This window comes from Microtus oregoni, unplaced genomic scaffold (genome assembly GCF_018167655.1).
Source record: "Microtus oregoni isolate MIOR12 unplaced genomic scaffold, Mior012 000000F_ref0000247, whole genome shotgun sequence".
NCBI classification, from domain to species: domain Eukaryota; kingdom Metazoa; phylum Chordata; class Mammalia; order Rodentia; family Cricetidae; genus Microtus; species Microtus oregoni.
Genome location: NW_024543059.1, coordinates 27,714,036 through 27,741,240, shown reverse-complemented (window position 1 = coordinate 27,741,240; position 27,205 = coordinate 27,714,036). Strand labels below are relative to the sequence as shown.

The 27,205-nt window shown below is 45.9% G+C and overlaps 1 protein-coding gene across 2 annotated transcripts in view; it reads left to right on the top strand.

The window, feature by feature from the left end:
• Positions 1-27,205, top strand: part of Pcsk6 (proprotein convertase subtilisin/kexin type 6) — a 184,197-nt gene that overhangs the window by 76,993 nt on the left and 79,999 nt on the right. For both annotated transcript variants that reach the window (XM_041650048.1, XM_041650039.1), the window contains exons 7-8: positions 19,944-20,116; positions 25,100-25,312. In XM_041650048.1, the coding sequence (XP_041505982.1) occupies positions 19,944-20,116; positions 25,100-25,312 (386 nt within the window). The remainder of the gene's footprint in view (positions 1-19,943; positions 20,117-25,099; positions 25,313-27,205) is intronic.

Below are 27,205 nucleotides of genomic sequence, written 5' to 3'. Positions count from 1 at the left end.
TTTCTTTTTAAAAGAACATTGCCTAGACACATATATTTCAGGGATATGCCGAAGGATTGGGTGAACGTATGTCTTACCCTTCAGCTGTGTCCTTTCTGAGGTTCCTACTCTCAATTTCTCAAAATCTGTGTCCTGTCGCTATTGACTTCTGGCCTTGGACGAGCAAGGGAAAGTCCCCGCCGAGGAAATCCATCTAAACGTGGACACCCAAGATAGTCCCCTCTGTTCAACCACTGGATCCCCATCTATTTCTGCCCTCCTCTGGTTGCTTTCTGATGCCCGTAGAGATGCAGTTGTGTTTCCCAGGGTCTGGGATGATTACCTGTGAAGGGGTGGCCTGCTAGATGATCACCCGTGAAGGGGTGGTGTGCTAGATGATCACCCGTGAAGGGGTGGTGTGCTAGATGATCACCCGTGAAGGGGTGGTCTGCTCGATGATCACCCGTGAAGGGGTGGTGTGCTAGATGATTACCTGTGAAGGGATAGTCTGCTACAGTCTCCTCTACCCTTACAGAAACTAATACTTGGAGCTCATGTGCTCTTTATTTTGATCTAGTAGAATACACATTTGTTAGCCTTTGCCCCACAGCAATCATCTTAAAGCATAATTCCTTGCACAGTAAACACCTGTCGTATAGCAGATCATGTCTACGCTAAATGGTTCAGGCTCATGGTTGCTCTTCAAGGTGTAACAAATTGCTGGATGTCTGTAATCTGAATGCTGTACGGGGATCCATTCTCAAGAGAACTGCATGCGGCTGTTGGTGAGAGGCCTTTCTTTTCTCCTTGGCAGCTGTGGGCTGGGGTGCTGGCTGCTCCACGTACGCACCTGTCCCAGTAGCATGGGAGCTAGCTCCCCTCACTGCCGTTGATTGTTTTATGACCAAGGCCCAGGAATCACACACGTCAGCCATTCTCTTCCTGAGATGTGCGTCACTACGCCCCAGAGTGGCAGGAACTGGTTGCACCTTTAAGGACAAAAGTGGCAAAGTATTTTTAGACTTGGACTAAAATCGCGACAATGGGCTCTTAGGCAAAAACAGCCTGTTGTTTATTCAAATGGAGTAAATTTTACCAACTTTCTTTGTAAAACTGTATGTTTCTTGTAAGTTTCATCCATAAATATAACTAAAGAGAACAGTGGGTCCATCCAAATTATGTCTTATGAAACAAATTTCCCCAGCCACCAGCACCCCAGGTCATATTGTCATTAGGTGTGCCATCTATGTTCAGGAGAGATTAATTTCTCAGGGACCAATAGAGACATATCACTTTTAGAGTTGGGAAACCCTAGTGTGTTTAACCAATAGCCTCTAATGCATTTTGCTTTCGAAGATTTAAATTTTTTATTAAGTTCTTGAGCTACACATGGGTGACTTATGTTCTCTTTCTATGTGTAACATTCCAATAAAAACCTGATGAAATTTTTATAATGTCAAATTTGTTTATCTTTCTTTTATGACACTGGAGTTGGGGAATCTAGCTTAAGAAAAGCCCACAAAAGTAAAATTGGTTCTCCTGTGCTTCCTCTGAAAATGTAGTTTTTAGGACAATAATTTATCCAGAGCTTTAATGGAGTTATCTTTTATTTTTACCTCCGTATATGTTTTCCTATGTGTTTTTTTCCCTAAGAATCGTGAATATAAGGAACCACTGATGTCATTCCCTCGCAGGTTACTCTTCAGCCTAGGCGTGCACACAGTCTGTCCCATCCTGCATCCCCCGTGGACACAGGCTGGGCCCTGATGGTTCCTTCCTCCGTCTCTAAGTTCTGTCAATGGCATGGTTATTATTTGGAGAGTTTTGAGTTTTTCTGATAGTTAACAGGGTGAATTTTCTCTTACAGTCCTTTCCAAAAAAATATGACCCCTACTATTCTTGCACGCTTTCTCTTTCAAGTGAACTTAAGAGTTTTCTTGTCAAGTTCCATGAAAATTCCTGTTGGGGTTTTAATTGGTATTGCATGGAACATATAGAATAATTTGGGGGAGAATTAACATCCTTACAATAACGAGTCTTCCTACCTAGGCAGCATCATGGTATGTTTCTGTGTTTTTAGGCTTTTTAAAAAAGTATTTAAAAAAAGATCACTTTCTCCATATAGAGCCTTAATATTTAATTAGATTTATGTTGAGTTTGATATTTAATATATATTGATATTAATCATCGCTGACACGGATATAGGAAGGGCAGTGTTGTTTCTGCCGGCCCTGTTTGAATGCTCTTGGTGCTATGAGGCTTTATGGCTTTTCTGTGTGAAATAGCAGGCGCCTGTGGCCATAGTGGCGGACTGTCTCTAACATCGGTGACTCATTTCTTTTTCCCGCCTTATGTCAGTATATAGAGACTCCTGATCATAATTGCTGAATGATCATGGCTTATGGGTTCTGTGGTCATATTCGATGTATACAGGAATAGTATTAAACCATTTATGGCTATCTTCTGTAAGTTTCCTCTTGCTGGCCTTTGTCAAATTGAGGCAACTGTATTTTATTCCTGGATTTCTGAAAGTTTTGATTAAGAGTGGATATTAAATTTCATTAGATGTTCCTTTAAAAGGCGTCTATAGAGATGATTATATTCTTTCTCACATGTGCTATTGAGTCTGTGTACGGTAATAAAGTGCATTAATATATGTATCTTTCCTTCTTGGAATAAATTCTATTTGATCACAAATATTGTTCTTTCAGCACACTACTGCTAGGGTGTCACTTAGGGTGATCTCGTGGGGTGAGTTAGGGAACTCTCTCCCCTGCTCTGAAGCGGTTGCCTTATCAGGGGCATGGCCTCTTTTGGGGACAGTGGTAGATCTGACCAGAGTCATTCTGCATGGTTACAGTCACTGTGTTGGTTTGGGGACAGTGGTAGATCTGACAGTTATTCTGCATGGTTACAGTCACTGTGTGTGTTGGTTTGGGGACAGCGGTAGATCTGACAGTCTTTCTGCAGTGTGCAGTGGTTACAGTCACTGTGTGCGTGGGCTTTTAGTTCCCTTGAGGAAAATTTGGTAATTAGATCTTTCTATAAAAGTCACTCGCCAGGCGGTGGTGGCGCACGCCTTTAATCCCAGCACTCGGGAGGCAGAGGCAGGAAGATCTCTGTGAGTTCGAGGCCAGCCTGGTCTACAAGAACTAGTTCCAGGACAGGAACCAAAAGCTACGGAGAAACCCTGTCTCGGAAAAAAAAAAAAAAAAAAAAAAGTCACTCATTTCTGCAGAGGTTCAAGTCTGACATACACATCACATATTCTCATAATTTAAAGGTATTTTCTATATTCATAGTTGTTGTTCCCAAATTTATTTATGATCTCTATTTTACCCCTGATCAGTGAAAGATTGTTCTTTCCTATAAAGAGGATTTCATCAGACAACTAGATTTTTAATTGAATTTTTAATTGTATTTTTTATAATTTTTTTAATGTTTCATGAATTTCTGCTTTTTCTTGTGTGTTAATTCCTTTACCTTACCATTATTATTATTTGTTCCTAGCTCCTTGAGGAATATTTGTTAGTGTTTTTTTAAGTTTAGGCTTTTCTGTGTCCTAATGAATGAATGATCGTCATCTGCATGTTCTTCCTGCCCCCCATCACTGGTTTCATTATACTCTGCTGTTGCTGCTATTTATTTCCGAATGTTTTTGAATTATTATTCTTGTTTGTTGTTACTCTGTGTGTGCATGTGTGATGAGTGGGGGCATGGAGTGGGCACACGTGTGGAGGCCGGGCCACGCGAGTGAATTATCTTTCTGTTGCGAATTCCTGGGGTTGAACTCAGGCTTGGCAGCAGGTGCTTCCACTGAGCTAGCTTGCCACTCCGTTTCGACAAACTTTTAAATATCAGCTTTGATTTTTCTCTTTAATCCTGAAGTTATTTAGAAGAGACTTATACAGCTTTCCAACTGGATCAATCCTTTTGGTTCTCCGTTGTTGACGTTTAGCCATTGCTGTGGGGGCCAAAGCCTCTCACCCTAGCAGGTGTGGCTGCCCACCAGCTCCAAGGAAACACGGGTTTGATCTGTGCCTCACGGCATTTTGTTTTGAACTTGCAGTCACAAGCCAAAAGAGTTCACGTAAATTAGAATATGCAATAGTTGGGTTTACTCTTGCGAAACCAGAGGCTTTGGCTTCGCAGGCACTCGCCTCTCAAGGCAACAGCTGCTGGCAGCCGCATGGTGGCCATTCCTAACGCAAGGGGAAGTTCCCCCACCATGTCATGGGCTTGTAAATAAAACTCGACACTTTGTCCCTTGATCTTGCCTTCTGGGTGCCTATAGACATCTGCATTTGTCACTAGAGTGTTTGATCAATTTAATGAAACATTTCTAGAGACCATCTTAATTAATTAAATTTCTTTGATAGCTTCACATACACATACATACACTATACATATGTGTATGTACTAATATATATTAATGTATTAATAAACATAATTAATAATATATAATTAATATATGGTGTGTATGAAGGTCTCTAGAAATGTTTCATTAGATATCTATATATATACATACATTCATGTTATATAATTATATTATGTAACATATATATAATATCTGTTATATATAATGCATTCTGATTAATCTCACCCCCCATCTCCCTCACACTTCTCCCTATAAATCTCTTTCCCTCATTCATGTCTTTTGGTTTTGTTCTGTGACACACTGAAAATAACCAGGGACATTTATGTGATCGTGAATTTGGAACTGTCCACTGAAAACAATGACTCGCCTTCTCCAGAATGTTTCAGTAGCCAGTAGCTCGGCAGCGAGGGATAGCATCCCATGAGCTCCTCCCATATCCGTGCTGACCAGGTCCAGTGGTGGTAACAGGATCCACTATGAGTTTGTGATTGTGATACCTGCATGAAGCCAAGAAGATGGCATTTAGCAAGCCTTCCCCATCTTTTGGCTCTTACATCTGTTCCACCCCCTCTCCCAGAATGGTCTTTGAGCTTTAGAGAGGGTGGCATGAATGTCCTATTCACAAGCAAGCACTGAGCCATCACTTGTTCCTGACACCCTGGGAAGCGATGAGTCTCTGCATTCACTGCCATTCACTGCCCTTCACTGCAAAGAGGCTTCGCTGATTAAGGCTGAGGGGTAGCATTTGCCTGTGGGCATAGTTATAGGTTTTTAGAAGGCAGCGTGGCGCTGTATTAGTTTAACTAACAACAGTAGGAAGTTCCTCCTAAAGCCTGTAACTTCCCCAGTTTATAAGTATCAGGCAAGAGTTCCCATAGTCTAATGCTGAAGGCCATGCATCTCAGTGATAAGATATAAACAAATCAAGCAGAAACTGAGCTGGAAACTGCTTCCCCACGAGCTAGATTTCACAGTGCTGAAATGGGCCATGCAGCGTACAGAAGAAGGAAAGGTGTCAAGGAGCCTACCTAGAAGTGAATCCTATAAATTCCAGCACCACCCTGCCAGTCAAGCTGTGTGTGCTCATGCTGTAGTGGCATGACTGTATAGGTAACCAACCACTCTCTGCTTAGCTGCGAGGTCCACTCCACAGCAAGGAACACAGGCCTGGTATTATGTCTTATTTTTTATCTCTCTGATCTGTTTCTCAGAAGGGCACTGGTTCTCCTTGACGGTAACAGATTTGTCAACTTCCTTATGCTTTAGCCGTGTGTGTTTTACAGTTATGTTACACGTTACCTAAAAGATATGTCTTCCTAGTGTACTGGATCTTCAGTTGGTATAAAAATTAATGCCTTGATATTTTGGCTAATAATATTTACAGATTTGCTAGATTATTTTATTGCAACTTTTATTGTACATTTTTTCTTATTATTTTTATCCCTGATTTTGGAAGCAGAATATATCTGGTTTTATATTTTTTAAGTTATTTAGTTTTTTAAAAAAAAGCTTTTTTATTTTACATACCAATACCAGTTCCCTCTCTCTTCCCTCTTCCCACCCTCCCAACTTTCCCCCACCTACCCCCATCCACTTCTCAGAGAGGGTGAGGCCTCCCATGGAGAGTCAACCAAGTCTGTACATCACTTGATGGTATGCGACAATTGTATTCTGTCAATTATATTTTAAATAAACACTGATTGGTCAGTAGCCAAGCAGGAAGTATAGGTGGGACAACCAGACAGGAATTAGAGGCAGGTCAATGAGAACAGGAGAATTCTGGGAAGAGGGAAGCTCCCTCTGCAGTTCTGTCCAGAAGAAGCAAGATGTGACTATGCTGCTGAAAAAGGTACCAAGCCATGTGGCTAACACAGATAAGAATAATGGGCTAATGTAAGTTATGAGAGTTAATAAGAAGCCTGAGCTGATGGGCCAATCAGGTTATGATTAATATAGACCTCTGTGTGATTTCTTTGCGACTTAATGACTGTGGGAACCGGGCAGGACAGAAACCTCAGACAACAACTTTGAGACAGTATAAAGGCTTTCCTCTCTGTGTCTAGGCTGAGCAAAGTATCCCTCTATAGGGAATGGTCTCCAAAAAGCCAGTTCATGCACTAGGGATAAATGCTGGTTCCACTGTCAGTGACCCCACAAACTGCACAAGCCACACAACTGTCACTCATATTCAGAGGGCTTAGGATAGTCCTCTGCAGGTTCCCCAGCTGTGAGTTTCCACTAGCTCGGGTCAGCTCTTTCTGCAACAGCAGTAGTTGCTCTTAATATCCAATCAAGCCATGCTTGACATTTTGTATTGGTTCCCTGCTAGTTTATTTGTCCATTTTCTTTGCCTCCCTGAAGGGTGATTTAAGTATTGTTTATATTCCAATTTGATTTATCTATAGTATGTTTTGATGTATAAATTCCATATAATTAATCAGACTACGGATAGTTATTTTACAGCTTGAGTGAGGTATAGACCTCACTAGTCTCCTCCCTCTAAGGTGTTTATAACTGTCTTCATATACACATATTAGAACCATATCAGACATTTTTGCCTCAACTGTCAACTATGATACAGAAAACTCAGGAGGAGAAGCAGTACCCAGTGAGTCTTTAAATTTGTTTCGTTTAAAAAATGTGGGTAGACTTTAGCCTTTGCTTCTTTGCATACCTTTCCAGCCCTTCCTTTTAAGGACCCTGGTGACATCGACGTTCCATCTTTGTTGTAGTTCATTGTCTTTCCTCCCGTTGTTCTGGTTGGGATTCCTCTGGGTCTGTCTTACATTCCAGGCTTCTTCCTTGTGCCTGGCCCTTACTGGGCTGTTGTTTTGATGCTAGTGCCTTCAGGTCTAATACTTCAACTTGACTCTTTCTTCCTTATGGTTTCTGTTTCTCTGCTGATACTTTCCATTTCTTTGTTACTGTCCTCGCATGTTTGTAGTTCTTGCTGACACATTCTTGCTACGTCACAATCTGTGCCTCCACTGTAGCGTTTCTCTGCGGCTGCATCACTGTCGTTGCTAACATGTGGGTCGTGTGATATATGGTCTTCTGAAGGTTTTGGGGGGGGGAGTGGTTTTATTTTCAAGACAGGATTTCTCTGTGAAGCAGAGTTCAAGCTGTCCTGAAGCTCACTCTATAAACCAGGCTGGCCTCGAATTTCCAGAAGTCCGCCTGCCTCTGCCTCCAGGTGCTGGGATTAAGGCACGTACCACCACACTATATGTGATTTTCATTAGAAAGTTGTGCATTTTGTGAGAAGACTGTAGTCTTGTTTAAGCCTCCCATTTTTGCTCTCTCTGAGATGGCTCTAGCAGGGAAGGGGCAGCTGCTTCATTTTGGCAGGTGTGTGTGTGAGCATCCACGTTCCTCTTCATTCATCCTGGGCATGCTGGGAACTCTAATCTCCATGTGTCTTCAGTGATGTCACTGTGCGGGGTATCTCATTACTGTGGCCAGTCCCCATCAGATCTTCTAATTCAACTTTAGGGAAGACCAGGAAAGCACCAGGATGCTGCCTGGTTGGAGGTCAAGAATGGGCTTTTCATGACTGTGTGTCTTCTTGAAAAGGGCGAGTGTGTGTGTGTGTGTGTGTGTGTGTGTGTGTGTGACCAGAATGATAGCTCTGCTTTATTTCTGACAGTACTTGGCTTAGGGTGGGGCGGGGGCTTGTTACTTCTTTACAGGGAAGGAGGTCCAGGCATGCCACCCAACTATGTAGGCTGGTCCTATGGTTTCTCTGTACTGTTTGGCTGGGGTAGACCAGTTGTCCAGTAAAAGTTTCCTGTTGGATTACTAGGCTCTCCTTTTCCTGGTGCTTAAACTAGAGAAATAAAGTTTTTGTTCCTTTTTTCCCTTTTTGTCTGTTTGTAGTGCTATTTCTGGGTCGCCATCTTCATTTCTAATTCTGGTTTAAATGAGATTTTTAAAAAAAAAAAGAAGAAGAAGAAGAAGAAGATGGTTAACTGAGTGTGGTGGTGTGTGCCTATAATCCTAGCTCTTGAGAAGCTGGGGCAAGAGGGTGGAGAGTTGAAGACCAGCATATGGGATGCATAGCAATAGTGGCAGCAGCAGGGGGAGGGAGGTGAGGGTGGTAGACTCTACTCCACACTGTCATTCAAACAGGCAGAGGAGTCCTTTTTCAGAGCCTTCTACTCTGTCAAAACTGGATCCTTGGCCATGCTGAAGAAAGGATTTTCAGGACAAACTGATATGAAAAAAAGTTAGAGTTTATTAAAAATAGAAAGAAAGGCTCTTGGGGAAAGAATAGGCAAACCTGAGAGAAGATGTGGGCTTCTCAGGGAAGTGTTGTCCTGTGTGAGCCTGGTTGTCACTTCTCAAGAGAGAGTTGCCCTTAGGTGGCTGGGCAGCAGTTATACATTATATTATATATATATATTATATAGTATATTTTAGTAGCTCCCATGTTACATCTTGCAGGGTTGTTAAGATTTTTTTTTCCCCACTCTTTTTGGAAAAATAGGATTATAGGGCAGCTCTGGAGACACCTCAGTTGGGATTACAGTCTAATAAAATAAAACCAGAAGCCACTACTAGGGTTAGGACACGTCATTTTACTCTAAGTGGGTTTCTTGTGAGATTCCTAGAAAATTGTGGGTTTACAGTTGGGAAGGGAGAAAGCCTTAAGCAAATGTTGTTAACTGTGTTGGAATTCTTGAGTCTCAGCTGGTGAAAACTTCAGCCGCATTTTTGGGGATGAGAGGAGTATTAGAATCCAGACCACAGCTACTGTAAGGACATTCCAAGCCCTGCCCCTCCTTGCTCTTGCCTCATGTGCTCATAAGTTTCCATCTTTCTCTCCTGTCTCAGCAAGACTCTGCCGAAAAACAACAAAAGAAAGCACATACACACAAAGAAGATAAGATGGAGCTGGAGAGATGGCTCAGTGGTTAAGAGCACTGGCTGCTCCTCAGAGGACCTGGGTTTGATACCCAGCACCCACATGGTGGCTCACAACTCCAATCCCATGGGGATACAGTGCCCTCTTCTTACTTGTGGGGGTACCACATACACATAGTACACAAGACATGCATGCAGGCAAAACACCCATACACACAAATTAAAATTGAAGAAGACGACACAAGATCCCACTACCGTGTCATTCTTAACATAACAAGATCCAGGACCAGTCTGCCTGTCAAAGTTCCCCCTTTGTTTCATATACCACCTCCAGGGTTGGGCTTGGTGAAGCAGGAAGAAGGAAGTGAATAATGTCTCTCCATCTTCTTGGAAACAGGAGAGCTCTAACTGATTTTAACAGATGCTAAGACTATCATGCATCGTTTTGTGCATACTGATACTCATTTTGGAGGCCCCCTGCCTACATGTACTCTCTTATCCCTGTCTTTGGGGGAATCATCTGGCTTGTGTAGTTTCTTTGGAGACAGAATCCTGCTGTGTTGCCCATGCTGGCTCCAGACTCTGCATCCGTCTTCCTTGGGCTCTGCAATGCTTGGGTTACAGGCATGAGCCATGCCATCTAGCTGTGTTACTTTCCAATTTGGTGTTTGGCTTTCTTCAGATATTTTCTGGGTCTGGTTGCCTGTTCACAACTGTACTCGCAAATCTTCTTGGCTGTGAGTGATTATCAGTCTCCTGGCAAAGGTCTACCTGTGATGGGGAGAACAGGGACCTGGTGCTGGAGGGCCCTCATCCCCTCCCTCTGGCCTTCCCACCATCTCTCCCTTGATTCATCTCTGAACAATTCTGTGCTGCTCTCTGCTCAGCCTGCAGGGATGTAGCTGTCCTGCGGGGATGCTTGCACAGGATCCCTGCTGACCTAGCAGCCCAGGCCTGCAGGGATGGATGTAGCTGTCCTGCAGGGATGCTTGCACAGGATCCCTGCTGACCTAGCAGCCTAGGCCTCAGGGGTTTGTGCCCTTCTGGAATTGCTCTCCTTCAAACAGACTTGAAGCAGGGTGTTTTCTCCTGCCTCCTGCATCTCCTCTGTGCTGTCTCAGTTCCTCTGAACACTTCTCACGCCTATTCCAGAGTTGTTTTTTTCCTTCTCTTCTGTGTTTTTAGTTCTGGGGATTTGGATCCTGAGGAGGGGTAAGCTGTGTGTTCAGTTCACTCTCTGCTTGCTCCAGTCAACCTTCCTTAGGGGTTATTATTGTTGTTGTTGTTGTTATTTATTATTATCATTACAAGAATAGCAGCCATTGCTGACTGCTTTTAGTTGGGAATGCTGCACCAAACTCTTCGGCATTCTGTCTTTACATCTGGTCCTCAGAAGGAACCTGTGATTTGTTATTATCCTGGCCTTGTCTCACCACTGGAAACTAAACTGAGCTGGGAGGTGAACTGTCACCTGCAGTGTCCTGCTGTCGCTGAGAGGCAGAGGGAACAGGTGAGCGCAGGCCTGATGACCTGAGGGCTGGGGGTTGCTATCCTAGCTCTTTGATGCCAGGGCATAGTAGTGACACTTTGAGCTCAGCTGAGCCCCGTAGCTAGAAACAGAAGGGAAGTCCTTATGCTGTGGGCAAGTACATTGGTGATTGCATTCCTTCCGGCATAACTTGACCTCCTTCTCCCTCCCAAGCTGAGAAAGGATAATGGGACAGCACAGGAGGAAGCAGGAAGAGCAGCTGTACTCCTTGGCTTCCCTGCTCACTCAACATTTCTCCTCTCTCACTTGTCTTTCTGGTTTTTTTTTTAATTCTATTTTTACAAATTGTTCATTTTATTTTAAAATAATCTGGCATACCCAGAGATGGTCTCATCTTTTTTGTTTGTTTTTGTTGTTGTGTTGTTTTTGGTTTCGCAGTGCTTCTTCTTCCCTCTTGCTGCAGCTGTTATCAGCTGGCATTGGTTTGGGGAGCTGGCTGCACCTTCCTTCCAGCAGCAGTGTACCTCCCAGGCCCGATCCCCCACCCCACCCCGAGCATGGCCCATCCTGCAGGTGTGGGCAGAATGCAAAGGTCCCACTCAGACCATAGTTCTGGGAATGTGAGTCCACACACACAGGTCCTCTTGGCCACGGGCTGCATTCAGCATCCTCTGACCCACAGGCTGCATTCGGCATCCTCTGGCATAAGCTCTCTGGGGACACAGGTGCAGCTTGAGCCTGAGCTGACATTGCTGCCAGAAATGCTCCGTAGTGCGGGGCAGGCTTTGGCCAGCACCTTGCGTGTGCGCTTACTCAATAAGACTCCAATTTCCTGAGGAAAGAGAGTTACCATGAGGCACATAGTTTAGGGTCCCCCTGCTTCTGAGAATCATCACTAGCTGGAGGGACTGGATCCCCCCAGACTGCTCAGGAGCTGGTGGCTCAAGGGTACAGAGCAGGAGAGGACCTGAAGACCCCAGAGTTTGACTGGCACTTTGAAGCAGTATCCCTTGCTCAGTCTCCCAGTTCCTGCTGTGTTCACTTGTCTTCCGGGAAGGAAAAGGAAACAGATTTCTGTTGGTGTTTTTGTTCTATGTTTTGATTTAGGAACTAAATCATGTTTTTTTTTCCTTTCATAAACATGAAATGTTAAATACATAACAACTAAATTAATCTGTGCCACAGATTGGTTAATTATGTTCATTTTGAGTCACAGAATTCAGCCTCATTAGTGCTTCCATTAAGCAGTTTAGGCTTGCGAACATTTTAAGGGAGCCGTTTAAGCTCCAGATTAATCTTCAAAGCAGAAGGATTTAAAATGCGCAGGAGGATTGGGAGATTTGGGGAATGTGGAGCCAGTGCTGTCCAGGAAGAGGGGTCCCCACTTCCCTGTCCCTCACCACACACATTCTTGTCTAAAATGCCTGCCCGCTGGGCCTGAAATTCTCAGGCACAGCAAGAGGCTCCTGGGAAGGAGGAGGTAGACAAACCCTGGTGGTCATACCCTCCCCAGACAGCACTAGTACACACACCTCTCTGTAGGACAGGGGAAGCTGGCTCGCGGACACCCTGTGCTGACCTGGTCAGAGTTCCTGAGGTAATTCCCCAAAGACTGAGGAGACACTTCATTCCTGGTGACCATGAGATGGGCAGACTCCAGTGGAGCCTCAGGCTTAGTGACCAGTTCTAGGGCTCACAGGCCCACGGATGTTCAACACCGTATTTCCACTGCCCCCTTGCCTCCTTCAGAGGCTAGCCTTTCCCTGTCTCAGCCACACACTCTGTTGGGGTTCCTCGCCGTCCTTACCTGTGGTGCAGATATGTGGGTGTCCTATGTAGCTCTGGAGATTGCTGTCTGCCCTGTGACCCGAGCTTCCTTTTCTTGCTGAATTCCTAGGTCTCTAGAAATTCACTTCTGATCCTAACCCTTGTTCCATGAAAAAATGCAGACATCAGCTCTCCGGGTCAGTGTTTCCCAACCTGTGGGCCTCAACTCCTTTGGGAGTTGCCTATCAGATATTTACATTATGGTTCATAACATTAGCAAAATTACAGTTATGAAGTAGCAATGAAAATAATTTTATGGCTGGGGTCACCACAGCATGAAGAACTGTATTAAAGGGGCATTAGGAAGGTTGAGAACCACTGCTTTAGACAATAGCGGTGGCTTTTCTAGTCTTCTGTTATTCTTTGAGACATCAACAGGACCCACTTATGAGAAGGGAGTGTGGTTTGCATTATGACTTAGGTTTTGACAAGTCTATCTGATGAGCAGATGGCTGCCATTGATTGAAAAGGCAGCTTGTGACCCATAGTTCCCAAAAGGACAGGCCACATCACACCAGGCCAGTCTCCTGGGGACGCTCCAAGGTTGGCCAGGAGTCAGAGGAGCAAGGAAAAGCAGAAGATTCATTGCAGTTTCCATGGGGAAGGCAAAGAGAGTAGCTGGGACTGGCTACCTTAGATGACTGCAGCAGGATAGCGAATGTCCCTAGTCATCTGTTAACTGCCATGGGACACTGGTCAGATCGCCAGGGCTCAGTAAAGGAAGCTACAGGTAGAGACTGGATTGCTTGGTTTCCATGTGAAAGCCATACTTTTCTCTTTTTCTTTTCTTTTATTTTTATTGAGTTACATATTTTTCTCCACTCCCATCCCTTCCTCCCCCCCACCCCCGCCTTCTACCTTCTCCCATGATCCCCATGCTCCCAATTTACTCAGGAGATCTTGTCTTTTTCTACTTCCCATGTAGATTAGATTCATGTATGTCCTCTTTGTTGTCTAGGTTCTCTGGGATTGTGATTTGTAGGTTGATTTTTCTTTGCTTTATGTCTAAAAGCCACTTATGAGTGAGTACATATGATATTTGTCTTTCTGGGTCTGGGTTACCTCACTCAATATGATGTTTTCTAGATCCATCCATTTGCCTGAAAATTTCAAGATGTCATTATTTTTTCCACTCTGTAGTACTCCATTGTGTAAATGTACCACATTTTCATTTATTCTTCGGTGGAGGGACATTTAGGTTGTTTCCAGGTTCTGGCTATGACAAACAAATCTGCTATGAACATAGTTGATCACATGTCCTTGTGATATGATTGAGCATCCCTTGGGTATATACCCAAAAGTGGTATTGCTGGGTCTTGAGGAAGGTTGTTTCCTAATTTTCTGGGAAATCGCCATACTGATTTCCAAAGTGGCTACACCAGTTTGCACTCCCACCAGCAATGCAGGAATGTTCTCTTTACCCCACATCCTCTCCAGCATAAGTTGTCATCAACTTTGATCTTGGCCATTCTTACAGGTGTAAGATGGAATCTCAGAGTTGTTTTGATTTCTCTCATGACTAAGGATGTTCACCATTTCCTTAAGTGTCTCAGCCATTTTAGATTCCTTTGTTGAGAGTTCTCTGTTTAGGTCTGTACCCCATTTTTATTTGATTATTTGTTCTTTTGATGACCAGTTTCTTGAGTTGAAAGACATACTTTTCTATGAGAGTCATTTACCATGTCTAGAAGATAGTCAAGGCAGAAGAGGAAAGTCTCTTCAGGGTTAGCAAGACCCCCAAGTGTCAATGCGTCAGAAGACAGTTAACATAAGAACCTACTTGGAGATGAGCCTCATCTTGTTGGTGAAGGTGTGAAGCCCATGGGTGTATGTCCATGGTATGCAGGGCAAACCATGGGTACATGTACTTGGTATACAGGTAAGCCCATGAGTGCATGCATATATACTGTATGTAGGTAAAACCGTGGGTGTATGCATGTGGTATGCAGGTACTTTGTTGGCTGCAACTACCTCTGTCTCTGGGAAGAGATGGATGCTGTGTTGCAAGATCAGGAATAGCATGGGAAGCTGAGAGAGACCCAGCTTTCTGATGATCTACCACACTGTCGTGTACTTCCTGGGACAATGGTAGATTATAGGTGTGTCTTGATAGCTCTGTAGACCTCAGCTTCCTGGGTCCTTGGAAAAAGGCTGTCAAGTGGGGCGTGTTTAGAGTCTAAAAGACTCTAAGGAGATTATGAGACTTGACAGTTCTGTGGATCTGTGGACATTAAGAAATGATTTTTATTTTATGTGTGTGACTGTTTTGCCTGCATGTATGTTTGTACACCATGTGTGTGCCTAGTTCTTTCGGGGGCTGGAAGAGGGCATCAGATCCTCTGTAAGTAGAATCACAGGCAGTTGTGGGCTAACAAGTGACTTCTGGCGACCAGATCCAGGCTGTCTGAGAGAGCAGCCAGTGCTCTTAACTGCTGAGCCATCTCTCCAGCCCCATTTGTGGCCTTTTGAACAACTGTTGAAACTCACCCTGCACAGCTACTCATGGGATAGAATGAACTATGCTGGAAAACAGACAAACAAACAAACATTTCTCTGTGGATTTACTGAAACAAACCCAGGATTAATGAGTTGGATTTGTTGAGGAGGGCCATTTGTCACACTCGGGAAGCTACAATCTCATTTTCCTGGCTGCTGTTCATCGCTCCTGCGTTGCCGCTCATTAGCTAAAGGCGAAATACATTACTGCTCAATAAACAAAAGTGGCCCCAGCATGGCAGCCCCCCTGCCTTCCTCCAGACATTAACAGGCAGGCAGGCAGGCAATATGGCTGACTTCTCCTATGGGACCAGAGCCTGTGTGTGTGCCATGTGCGCATGTGTGTATGTGTTCTTTTTCTTCCTTCTCATGCTGAGCTCCCTCAGAAAGTAGTTTTCAGCTACATTGTGTGTTCTTCACAGGGTCAGCTATATGTGGCCATGTTTGCCTTGCTTTGCACAAGCCTGTAGTCCAGAAAATCACGACATAAATCGGAAACAGGGAGGAAGGATGGATCACTATGAGAAAACTGGTGTTTTCTTTTAACTTGTACGAAGAGACTTCTAAGATCATTGGTTTCAGCCAGGTTCTCCCAGGGCATTTAAACAAGGGGACTGGGTGGGGTGCGTTACTGAAAGGAGGCGAGCCTGCCCAGTGCTCCCCAGGATGGACTTCTAGGGGTACCTGGAATCATCTTGTGGAGATTGACTCCCGTTTGCAGTCTCCTGTTCCACTCACACGTGAAGTCACCAGGCTCAACCACCTTATCTGTCTATCTGGAACCCACAGACTCTGCCGTCAGAGTGGAGGGGTTAACTGTGTTTATGTGTCCTGTGCTCTGGCTCTGCCCACAGGAAAGCAGCCCAGCACAAGCTAACAACAGGAGTTAGTTTGCCATCCAAATGATCTGTCCAGATTATTTTTATCTCCAGCAATTTATAGTAAATGGGCCTTTCTTTTTTTTTCATTAGAGAAATGATGACTGGTTTTTTTTTTTTTTTCCTCCTCTCCTTGGCATTTGCAGGGAGCCATTCACATTTGAAGCTAATGTTGGAACAGCAGGTTTCTACTGAAAATATTTACCTTTCTCTGTTGGCAACTGTCAGTGCTGGGGAAATAGATGCACTGTCAAAAATCTCAGTGCGCAACACTTCACTTCTCATATGCCAGTCAGCCCCCTTCAGGATGGAGAGCATTGTGAGAGCTGGTGGGGTTCACTCTGCTTGTCTATTTGTGTATGTTTTTGGGTGTCTCTTTGGTATTCCATTCTTCTCATTTAGAAATCGGCATCTCAGCATCTGTAACCGGCATGAAAAACCTTAGACTAGCAGGTTCCATTTTCAGCACTAGAACCACAGGACTGGCTTTGGCCACCCACGTGACCAGCTAGCTCTCTTGCCCTAAGAGTCTGCTGCTGAACCTTAAAGGCAGAAGGAATTCTCTCCTATTTCTGTAGCCCCACTGAGAACCAGGACACACCGGTCTACTTCCCATTGCTATGACAAAATATCCAAAGCTGAGTAACTCACACACGGGTCTTCTCCAGCTCTCCGTTTTGGAGGCTTGCAGTTGAGCCAACATAGTACCAATTCTGGTGGGCTTTCCCTTGGCTACATCAATAACATGGCTGGTGGCAGAGGAATCCTCCCCCAGGAGCATTTGCAAGATAAAGAGACCGCAGGATGACACAGAAGCCAGAGAACAATTCAATGTCAGTCCCCGCTCTTGAGAACTAAGCAGGGTTCCATGAGATCTTCTTCAATCCCTTGAGTCTCACCCTCTTGCTTGCATTGCGTACGATCCATCATTTTCTTAGGCTTTAGAGCTAGCAGGTATGCAAATGTCCCTCTTCATAGATACCGTACGCTATATCATCAGAAAATAGGGAAGTAATTAGATACTGAAATTACGCCCATTTTCACAGTTAGGAAAACTGAGATCCAGTGGAGTCAAGAACATTCAATGTCCCAGGTACTTTCCCCTTCATTTGACAGCCCATAGTGCAGATGACTTCCTATATGACCTTAGACAGAAAACCAAGTACCATGAGAGAACCTCCAGGGTCCATGTCTGGTCACAGTTGGCAGCCAGAGCAGGGCTCCCACCCATGACGCATTCTTGTGTCTGCTAGCCAGAGGGGGGCCTGCTGCAGTGAGGGTCTCCCCTGCCAGAAGCAGGTGACCTGGGGTGGTAGTGTCTAAGTCCCTATGCATGACTAGCCATGGTGTTTCAGGTGGCGGGGTGACAGGAAGTGGATGGAGAGCCAGAGAAGACAGGTGCCGCTAAGCCAACATCCATCCCTGCTGCTTTTTTTTTTGGGGGGGGGGCATCAAACCTTAATGGACAGGCTCTTCCTCTGAATCCATCCTCATTTTCCACTGTGGTCTGTGCACCCCAGCTGACTCCTCACATGGCTCTGGGCACCACCCTTGGACTTCTGAGATATTGTATTATTATTATTATTATTATTATTATTATTATTATCATTATTATGTTTTCAGTAAATCTCTCTGGCACTGATTTTGCAGAGAAATCCCACACCTTCAGAGCAGATGTTTCCAGTTAAACCTTATACTTAAGTATAAGGCTGGGCTACTGTACCCCAGAGCAGCCCTCTTGCCCTACTGCATTGCTCATTACATATAGAGCCTCCCAAGATTCCTCCATAGCGATGCCTGCATTGACCTCTTGCTTATGAACATGGAACTTTGGGGCAGATGGTATAGAGAAAACCATAGAGGAACCTGAGCCTTAAAAACTGGTTTAAAGAGAAGGCTTATGAATCTTCCGATTCCACACAGGGAAGAAAGTCACACTTTGCTGAATGATAAAGTATATCTACTTATTTGTAACTTGTGTGCTACTAAGCAAGAAGATACAAGGCAAAAAAAAATGGAGGCATGTATTAAGGTTCTGAGCTCAGTAGCTAGTCGGAAGCAGGGTTACATGAGGATCTCCATGTGTACAGTGAAGTAGGACCCTGGGGTTTAATTCACATGAGGTACTTGTCTCTGGGACCTCTGCTTCTGCGACTGCTCCTGCTTGTGTTGGGAACCAGCTCCTGATCACAGGGTGAAGTACTACAGTAGACCCACAGGGACTAGGTCCAGAGCCCATAGAGATGCCAAAGTGCTTGGGCTAAAGTCCTTTATATGTAATGGGGTAGCATTTACATAGAGCCTGCTCACATTCTCCTGTATATGTGAAATCACTTGATTATGCATAATATTAATACTGTGTATAGTTGTTTATTATTGAGGAAATAATGACAAAAAAAAGTCTATCCCACTATAATACAGAAAACAGTTGGGCTTTTTGGGAGGTGCTCCCAGGTGTTTTTCAGATGTGCTTTGGGTTGAGTCTGTGGGTACAGAACAATGGCCACAGAGATGCCTCATCTCCCTGTCTGTGAATGGATGTCTATTAAAGTTCAAGAACAGAATTTCAGTTCTTGAAGATGCCTGTGGAGGTCCAGGACAGGAGAGGTACAGACCCCCTCCACGATGAGGTCAGTTGCAGAGGAAGGGCTTCCTGGGCCTGACGTGGTTAAGGCCAGAGTGCAAGGCCATTCATGGCCATGCTCTGAGAATAGCCCTATCCACACAGGGGAGCGCTTCACTTGGAGTTCAGTTTCTTAAAAAAGGAAAAGATTTGGGATGAAAGTGTGTTTCAGGTGAAGATAAATATTAAAAGAAAGTGAGCTAAGTGTCATCCTTGGTTATTTCTGTATTTATTAAGCTTCCATCAAAGAGTGTAAGCTGTGCTTTCCTATTATGTCTTAAGTAGCTCTAAGATGGAGAACATTTCCGTGAAAGGCAGGGCCATCGCACACACAGAGCCAGGCCCAGGAGGCTCTGGAGACGCTCAGGGAGGTGTTACTGGTGGCTGGAATCTGGACCAGAGGTTTCTCGGCTTCTCGTTCAAGTATGAACTAAAAGCCCGTGCAGGCTGTACAGTTTCAAGGAAACTTTGTTCCGAAGGAAAGCTATACTACATACAGATTAGAAAGAAATATGGTATGGAGACTGACAGTGGGCCACACGAGTGGGGTTATTCAGGGGTCCTGATTATTGTCGGGGATGCCTTTTATGAGGTTCAAGAGAAGGAAGAGTTGCTTACTGAGGGTTTAGTGGGGGATTCTCTGTTTGGATTGGCAGGCTTACTTTACCCAGGCCTTTTCACTCTATGCACTAATCAGATGCACCCTTGATTATGCATATGTATAGGATGCTGAGTAGAAAATTCTCCCTTACCGTTCACTTAAGGAATAGTTTTGTTTGACTGCATAGGTACCCCAAACCAGTTCAGACCAGATAGGCCCTTCTAGCTTCAGACCAGAATGTATCAGGACTAGTTTGAATAGAAACTGTCCAAGTATGATGGTCATTAAAATACCATAACCAAAAGCACCACGGGGAGGAAAGGGTGTATTTCTCAGGTGTACCCATCACTGAGGGAATTAGGGAAGGAACTCAAGCGGGGCAGGAACCTGGAGGCAGGAACTTATGCAGAGTCCACGGAGGGGCTCTGCTTACTGGCTTGCTCATCGATGGCTTGTTGAACCTGCTTTCTTGTACCTCCTAGGACTACCTGCCCAGGGGTAGCGTCTCTAGCAGTGGCCTGGGCCCTCCCATATCAATCATCAAGCAAGAAAATGCCCTACATAGGCCAGTCTGGTGGGGGCATTTTCTCAGTTGAGGTTTCCTCTTCCAAAATGACTATAGCTTGTTTCAAAAGGGCATAAAACTAGCAACTACAAGCGCCTCCTGGGAACCTAGTAGCATGGTGTCCTGGGATAAGCTTCCTGGCGCTCCCAGCCCTTGCAGGCTTCGTGGTCCCAGGGTTCTTCACTAGTCCCATGCTCAGACTGACTCCCCAGCGCTGACAGTGAGCCTCACCTTCTGCTTGCAGGCATCCGGATGCTGGACGGCGATGTGACCGATGTGGTTGAGGCCAAGTCCCTGGGCATCAGACCCAACTACATTGATATTTACAGCGCCAGCTGGGGGCCAGATGACGACGGGAAGACGGTGGACGGGCCCGGCCGTCTGGCTAAACAGGCTTTCGAGTATGGCATTAAAAAGGTATGAGTAACCTAGGACTACAGGGGAGCACCCAGGGTGGGGGTGACTGAACATCTTCACCATTTAAATATCAGAGTGACGTCAGCCGTGGCCTGAAACAAGACTGGCAGGAAAGCCCTGCAGTGCCAGAATGAAGGGCTCTGGGCTGCCCGCGCTGGTCCAGGGAGAGCCAGCCTAGCACTCCCCATCCATGAACTGCTCCCCTGGAGTCGGAAGAGACGTGTGTAGGTGGTGGGAGGCAGCACAATCAGATCTCCCGGCCTGATCCTTGAATTATGGAGGTGAAATAATGAGTGGAACTTTCCGTCTACCGTGGGGTGTGGGGCGTGGCTACTCCAAAGCCTCATGGCAGCAGAGAGCTGTCACCCAGACACCCGCACCCTTAGTACCACACAGCCAACACAGTTACAGTTTCAGAGACAAACAAGGGGAACAGCTAAGAGACTGACTACCTCCTCAACTGGGAGGGTGGTAGGCTCATCCCAGGAGGCCTACCCTCTGGGCGTCACCCATTGTCAGTGTGGAGAGCTGGCGGGATAGGGGACTCAGGAGAAGTGAGTTTGGGAAGAGCTAGCAGGAGATGAACCAGGTTTTACTAGCCAGGCAGTGAGACAGATTTCCAGGTGAGGGCAGTTTCTTGGAATAGTCAGACGCAGTTATGATCAGCATCCAGGAGGCCCTGAGTGGCCCAATAAGCCCCAGCTCACCGCATAGGGGTGGCTAAATGGATGTTGGCAGGGCTGGGATGTGATGTTGGCAGGGCTGGGATGTGAGGCAGGGTCTGTGAAGAAACCCAGGCGTTTGTGATTCCTGTGGAAAGCAGGAAAGCAAGGGGGCAGGATTGAGCCTATTTCATTATTTATATTTATATGACTTAAACCATTTTTAAAAGATTTTTATTATATTGTAACTGTGTATAGTAATTCAGATGCAGTGAACAGTTAAAAAATACATCAAAAAGAGCCAGTCGTGGCAGTGTATGCCTTTAATCCCAGCGCTTAGGAGGTAGAGGCAAGTGGATCTCTGTGAGTTCGAGGCCAGCCTAGTCTACAGAGTGAGTTCCAGGATAACTGGAGCTACACAGAGAAACCCTGTCTCAAACAAAACAAAACAAAAACCAGAAACACTCAAAAGTTTATGCTGTAGACAGCTTTTCTGTCTCTGTCTGCCTACCCTCTCCCCTGCAGTCTTGCCCCAGAAAGGAACAATCCCCCACCCTCTGTGTGTGTGTGTGTGTGTGTGTGTGTGTGTGTGTGCACATGTGTGCCAGAGGTCAACATCAAATTTCTTCTTCAAGAGTTCTTCACTTTATTTATTTCTTGTGTTTAAAAATTTTATTTTTTATTTTAAGTGTTTTTTGCCTGCAAGCATGTGTGTATATATATGCACCATGTGCATGCCTAGTGCCACAGAGGCCAGAAGAAGACATTGGATCCCTTGGATCTGGAGTTATAGACAGTTGTAAGCCTTGGTGTGGGTGCTGGAAACTGAACCTGGGTCCTCTGCAAGAGCAGAAAGTGCTCTTAACTGCTGAGCCATCTCTCCAGCCCTATTTCTTTATCTTTGAGTCAGGGTCTTACTATGTCACCCTTGATTGGCATGATTGGCTGGGATCTCATGTTGACCAGGCTGCCCTCAAACTCACAGAGATCTACTATGCCTCCCAAGGGCTGGGATTAAAGACAGGTGCCACCACCTTATGTTTTGAGATACAGTTTCTCATTAGGCGCACTGAACTTGGAGCTTGCCGATTGGCTAGTCTGGCTGGCCAGCAAGCCTGCCTCTATCTCCCAGCATTGGGGTTGTGGGGGTCATTCACCAGCTTTTTCTTTCTTCTTTCTTTATTTTCACACGTGGTTTCTGGCCGTCAAACTTGGGTCCTCTTGCTTGAGTGGCAAGTATTTTACTGACCAGACCGGTTTCCCAGCCCTCGTCTTTAAACTCTGCTCAGGGCTGTCTCTCTGATTGCCACTTTGGTTTCTTTCTTGGGATGTATTGAGTTGGTCACTGTGTGTTATCTTTTCTGTGGCAACAAGAGTTTTGCCAGAGGACATCCTGCCTTGCCACCTCCGGCCATGCCGAATCCCTGGAGCATCTTCATTTCTCGACACTTCTCAGTTAAAGGGTGTGCTATGTCTTCGCCTCCTGCCGGGCACACCTGGTGTGCACAGCACAAGGGATGCCATCCTTATTCAGTGCCCTTGCACCATGCCACCCAGGGCCACAGTGCCTGAGAAATCAGCCATCAGGAACAGGGTGGTGTTCAACAGCTGGAGGAAGAAAGGTAAAAGAGGCAGCGTACAGACAGACTGTGTAAGACCCATGCTCAGGCTAGGAACACAGACTGTTCCACTTTGCTACTCCAGCAGGACGCAGGGGCAGCTTCCATTATTCCGCCGAGCACCTGAGCTGAGCCGTGTGCTGGGCCATGTGCTGGGCCACGTGCTGAGCTAGGGGAGTACTGGCAGACTCAGGCATGACCGAGTGAGCCGCCGCCCTGCGAGGGATTGCTGAATAAATAAATCACTTTGTTTCCATGACTCAGTCCCCTCCCACCATTAGATCACTCAGATCTCAGACTCAGTGACAAGTGAAACATCTTAAACATAAGCTGAGCTGCAGCTCCGGAGAGGCTGACTGCAGTCAGAGGTCGCACTCGCTGCACCAAAGTCCGAACAGCTGGCATTTCTACGAGATGCTTTCTACAGATGTGGCTTGGACCTCTGCGTCCAGGAGGGGAGATGCCGGTTTTCACGAGGTCACGTGCAGTGTGCTTGGGTTTTTGTATGGAGCCTACTCAAGCTGGAGCTGCAAAGAAGAGATTTACATCTGAACCCTGAGCGGCAGCTGCTCCATCAGGTTGTCGGGGTAACAGGATGCGTAGAGGGTTATGCAGAAACCCCCCCCCATTCTTGTCATGTTTTCTTAAAATATAGAGACCATTTAAATTTTAGTCATCTGAAGTAAAGTATGTTAGACAGGCCCCTTAAATCACAGCTGTCTAGAGATGCCAGGAAGAATCCTCCGAAAATGTGATAACGCCCAACCAAAGCCCATCTCCCCATCCGCTACTCCTCCATGTCACCCCATTTGTGATCTGTTATCTTTTTCCGTAAAATGGTGGCTTTGTCTTCAGTAGATGATGTGGCAGGGTGGCAGGGGCCTTTAGAAGCCATTGTTGGGCATAGGGATCTATTTAATGCCACACTCCTCGCCTGAGTGTTCACTCAGAAAGGGAATTAAACGCTGAGATAAAGAACAGCTGGCCTCGTCCAGATTACTGGGGTTCTCCTGCCCTCGGGAGGGTGGTCCTAACAGCCCGCCCCCAGGGAGGATACCAGTGCAGTTTGGAATTCAAGTTGTAGCTTTCCCGAATGGAAATGCAAGTTCATGGCTGGAGTTGGAACATCCACACACCCTGGTCTCAGTTCCTGTTCAGATACAAAATGTGGGAAGTGAACCTAAAACCTCCAAGGACAGCCAAGGTCTTTCTTCACAGCCTGAGCCTAGCTGTGTTCTCTGTCCCTCCACCAAGCTCTGTCCCTCTAGAAACCCACAGTAAGACAGGAAGGAGGTTGCTGATGCTGCGGTGCCTATGGGAAGTAGTGAGGCAGTGAGTGCCCGGTGTCAGGGGAAGGGCTGGGATTGGCAGCAAGGTGTGGGCTGAAATTCTTAGGCGTGCAGAATTGCAATTCCATGAGCATGGTGCTACCCGGGGGTGCGAATGGGGGAAACTAGAAGAGGCGGGATCTAGAAGGAGATCGGCTGGTCATTGCCAGCACACCTTGAAGGAGATTGTGGGGCTCCACTCCCCTACCCGCCTCCCCACCATGTGGCAAATAGACTTCCTCTGCATGGTCTCTATGGTGGCATTGACATCAAAGGCTAAGACAATGGGTGCTGCCAGTCGTGGGCTGAATCCTACAAAACTGAATCAAATAAACTCTTTTTGTAATTGATTTACTTCACATGTCTATTAGAGTGCTGTACAACTAATTGACAGGCCACCCCAGACTCGCTGGACCCAAAGGTGTTTGTAACAAGATCCCCTTGTGATTCAGTGGGCACACATTCAAGAGCGGGGAGCACTATTTTAAGTTGTTCCCTACACTTCCAGAATAATAAGATTGTTGCATTACAAAATAAGAACATTTTATAAACGGTTCTGCACTGGGGATGGAGTTGAAAGTGACAGTATCTCGGGGATGGTTCGTGTCTGGAATAGATAGGCTCTGCTGGGCTAAATGCCTTTTTATTTGGAGCTTAGTCCATTTAAGCTGGCTGCTGGTTAATCTTTTCCAACAGGTAATTATAGTCTTGCTTTGCTTAATGATGAGGACATCCTCCGAGAAAGCCATCATTAGCGCTTTCGTCACGATGCGAGCCTCACGATAGAGTTCTTACTCACACTTCGATGGCACAAAAGCCTTCCACACGCCTAGCTTCTCTGCACCTGTGTGATCCATTGTCGATGGAAGCATCCTGGCACGGGGCATGGCCCAGTTCACACAAACACACCCATTTCCTGAGTTTGTGCCTTTCTTCTAGAAGTTAACCTATCTCTTAGAATGTTTTTTAGTTTATTTTGTGTGTGTGTTAATGTCTTTCCTGCATACGTCTGTGTACACCGCATGCACGTCTGGTGCCTGCAGAAGTCAGAAGAGGGCGTCAGATCCCCTGGAACTGAAGTTACGGATGGTTGTGAGCCATCCTCGGCTACTGCAATGGAAATTAGTGATGTGGTGTGAACTGGAGCTGCTTGCTTTGGGGTCTGGGGTTTCCTGTGAAGAACTGCGATCTTAATGCTGTCACCACAGGCAAGATGGCTCCCCTGAAACCCAAATGGGACCCTTAGGCAGGCCCTCTGTGGTTTCGGTGCACCGTCACTGCCCTGTGGAGGGACATGCTGAAGGTGGGATCGCAGACCCTCCCCATGGGATCCCACCACAGCTGCTGACACCCTCTTCTTCTTGCTTCATGTAGGGCCGCCAGGGTCTGGGCTCCATCTTTGTCTGGGCCTCTGGGAACGGAGGAAGAGAAGGGGACCACTGCTCCTGCGATGGTTACACCAACAGCATCTATACCATCTCTGTGAGCAGCACCACTGAGAACGGCCACAAACCCTGGTACCTGGAGGAATGCGCCTCCACCTTGGCCACCACCTACAGCAGTGGGGCCTTCTATGAACGGAAGATTGTAAGTTCTCTCCTAAGGTTAAAGGGCTTCCTTTTCCCAAGGGCAAGTTTAGCCAGGACCAGATGTTGTTGGATCTCAGGTACCAGCCTCATCCCTCTGTGGACAAGCTGAACCTAAGGTCAACCCCAGTGCTTTGGCAGCCAGTCTCAGGCTTTACTGTTTTGTAAGATGCTTTACTCCTCTGTGCCCAGAAATGCCAATGAATCCCTCTCTGACTTTAGAGACCTAAAAATGTCACTTAAGAATGGGGTTCATCCTTGTTATATCTCCTTTTAGCTCTCTGGAATTCTGTGGTCACATCCCAGAGTCCACTGTTCTGATGCATAAAATAGAAAGTCTTGGTTTTATGCTGAAACCTTCTGGAAACCCGAGCATTCTAGGCTTCTCTGCTGCCAAGGGACGTGCCCCAGACGCTTGGAAGGGGAGCCACGGCTTTTGCCAGCTCTGCTCACTGTAGTGAACAGAAGTGTTGGTTTTCTTTATTCTTCTTTGTGGTATTCTTCTTTGTAGGCAGGAACGCCACCACCGAGCCACATTCCCAGCCCCTGATTTATCTTTCAAATGGTAACCGTTTAAGTATATGGCTGGAAATTTATGGTTCTTCCTTCTGTACATACTTTCCTATATTAAAAAGAGAGAGAGAGAGAGAGAGAGAGGGGGGGGGGTTCCAGTCTAAATTAATGCAGAATTCAAATGCATAGTCATTAAGTTAGTGTATAGATATTTTGAAAATGAGCCCGTGCAGCTGCCCAGACATGGTTTGATTTTAACACTCACCAGTGTCTTTTCATTCCTCCTGCTGCTAAGACACAAATTATTTTCAAATTTATTTTTACATTTTTTTTTCTGGGGAGCACATAGGCTTCCTGTTCTCTGCTTGCTGTGTGTCTGTGGAAGGCCAGCCCCTGTCATCCTGCTGCAGGCCTGGTAGTGGCCCAGGATGGTTCACAGAGGTGTTAAGATTTATTTTCCCGTCCTGCAGGATCAGCCCAGCCATGGGATGGGTAGCTGAGACTGCACCATGCCCTGCTTATCTCCCCTTCCTCCTCATTTGAGCACGGACTCGTTGAAGCATTATTAAACAGATGCTTCGGCTGAAACCGAGCAAAGGCCTCCTGGCTAAATGAGTTCAAGTTGAGGTTGGCATTTTTGGATGCATTGTGCTAGGGCTGCATCCTCGGTGAAGGCACTCGGCTCTGGAAGGAGGACTCGTGAGTTTATTTACTTACTTATTGTGCTTGGGTGTGCACACGTCGAGCTGCAGAACACCTTCATTCCCTTCACACACACACACACACACACACACACACTTTTTTTTCTGAGATGGTCTTATGTAGCCCAGGCTGGGTTTGAACTTACTGTATAGTAGAGGTTAACTCCTGCTCTTCTCGATTTCACCTCACAAATGCTGAGGTGACAGGCATGTGCCATCTCTCTTGAATTCCGTCTTTTAAAATAATTTTCCCTCCTCTGATCAGTATTTATGGATAAGAAGGATATGGTTGGGAGAGGGAAAAAGATAAAATTGAGCATCAGAGTTGCTGTCCTGGAACTCTGTTTTGAACATGATGAGCATTTTTGTCCCTTTACTGGAGCCTAATTTTTGCTTGAGGCAAAAATGTACTGCAAGGGGCTCAGCAAGCTCTCAAGACAGCAGGTGCCTCACAGCCTTGAGTTCAGGTGAGCGCTAGTGTGTAGGAGGAGACCCACATCACTGGTGTCGGTCAAAACCCCGCCCTCTGCGTGCTTCCTTCCTGCAGCATCTGCCAGGAGTGAGGAATCCCTCATGGACAGACAAGGCTGTTGATCAGAGAACTAAAACCTTTACACTCCCCTTAGGGACTAAAGATGAGGGTCAGTTCATTGATGTGAGCAGCATTCCAAGCAGGGCCC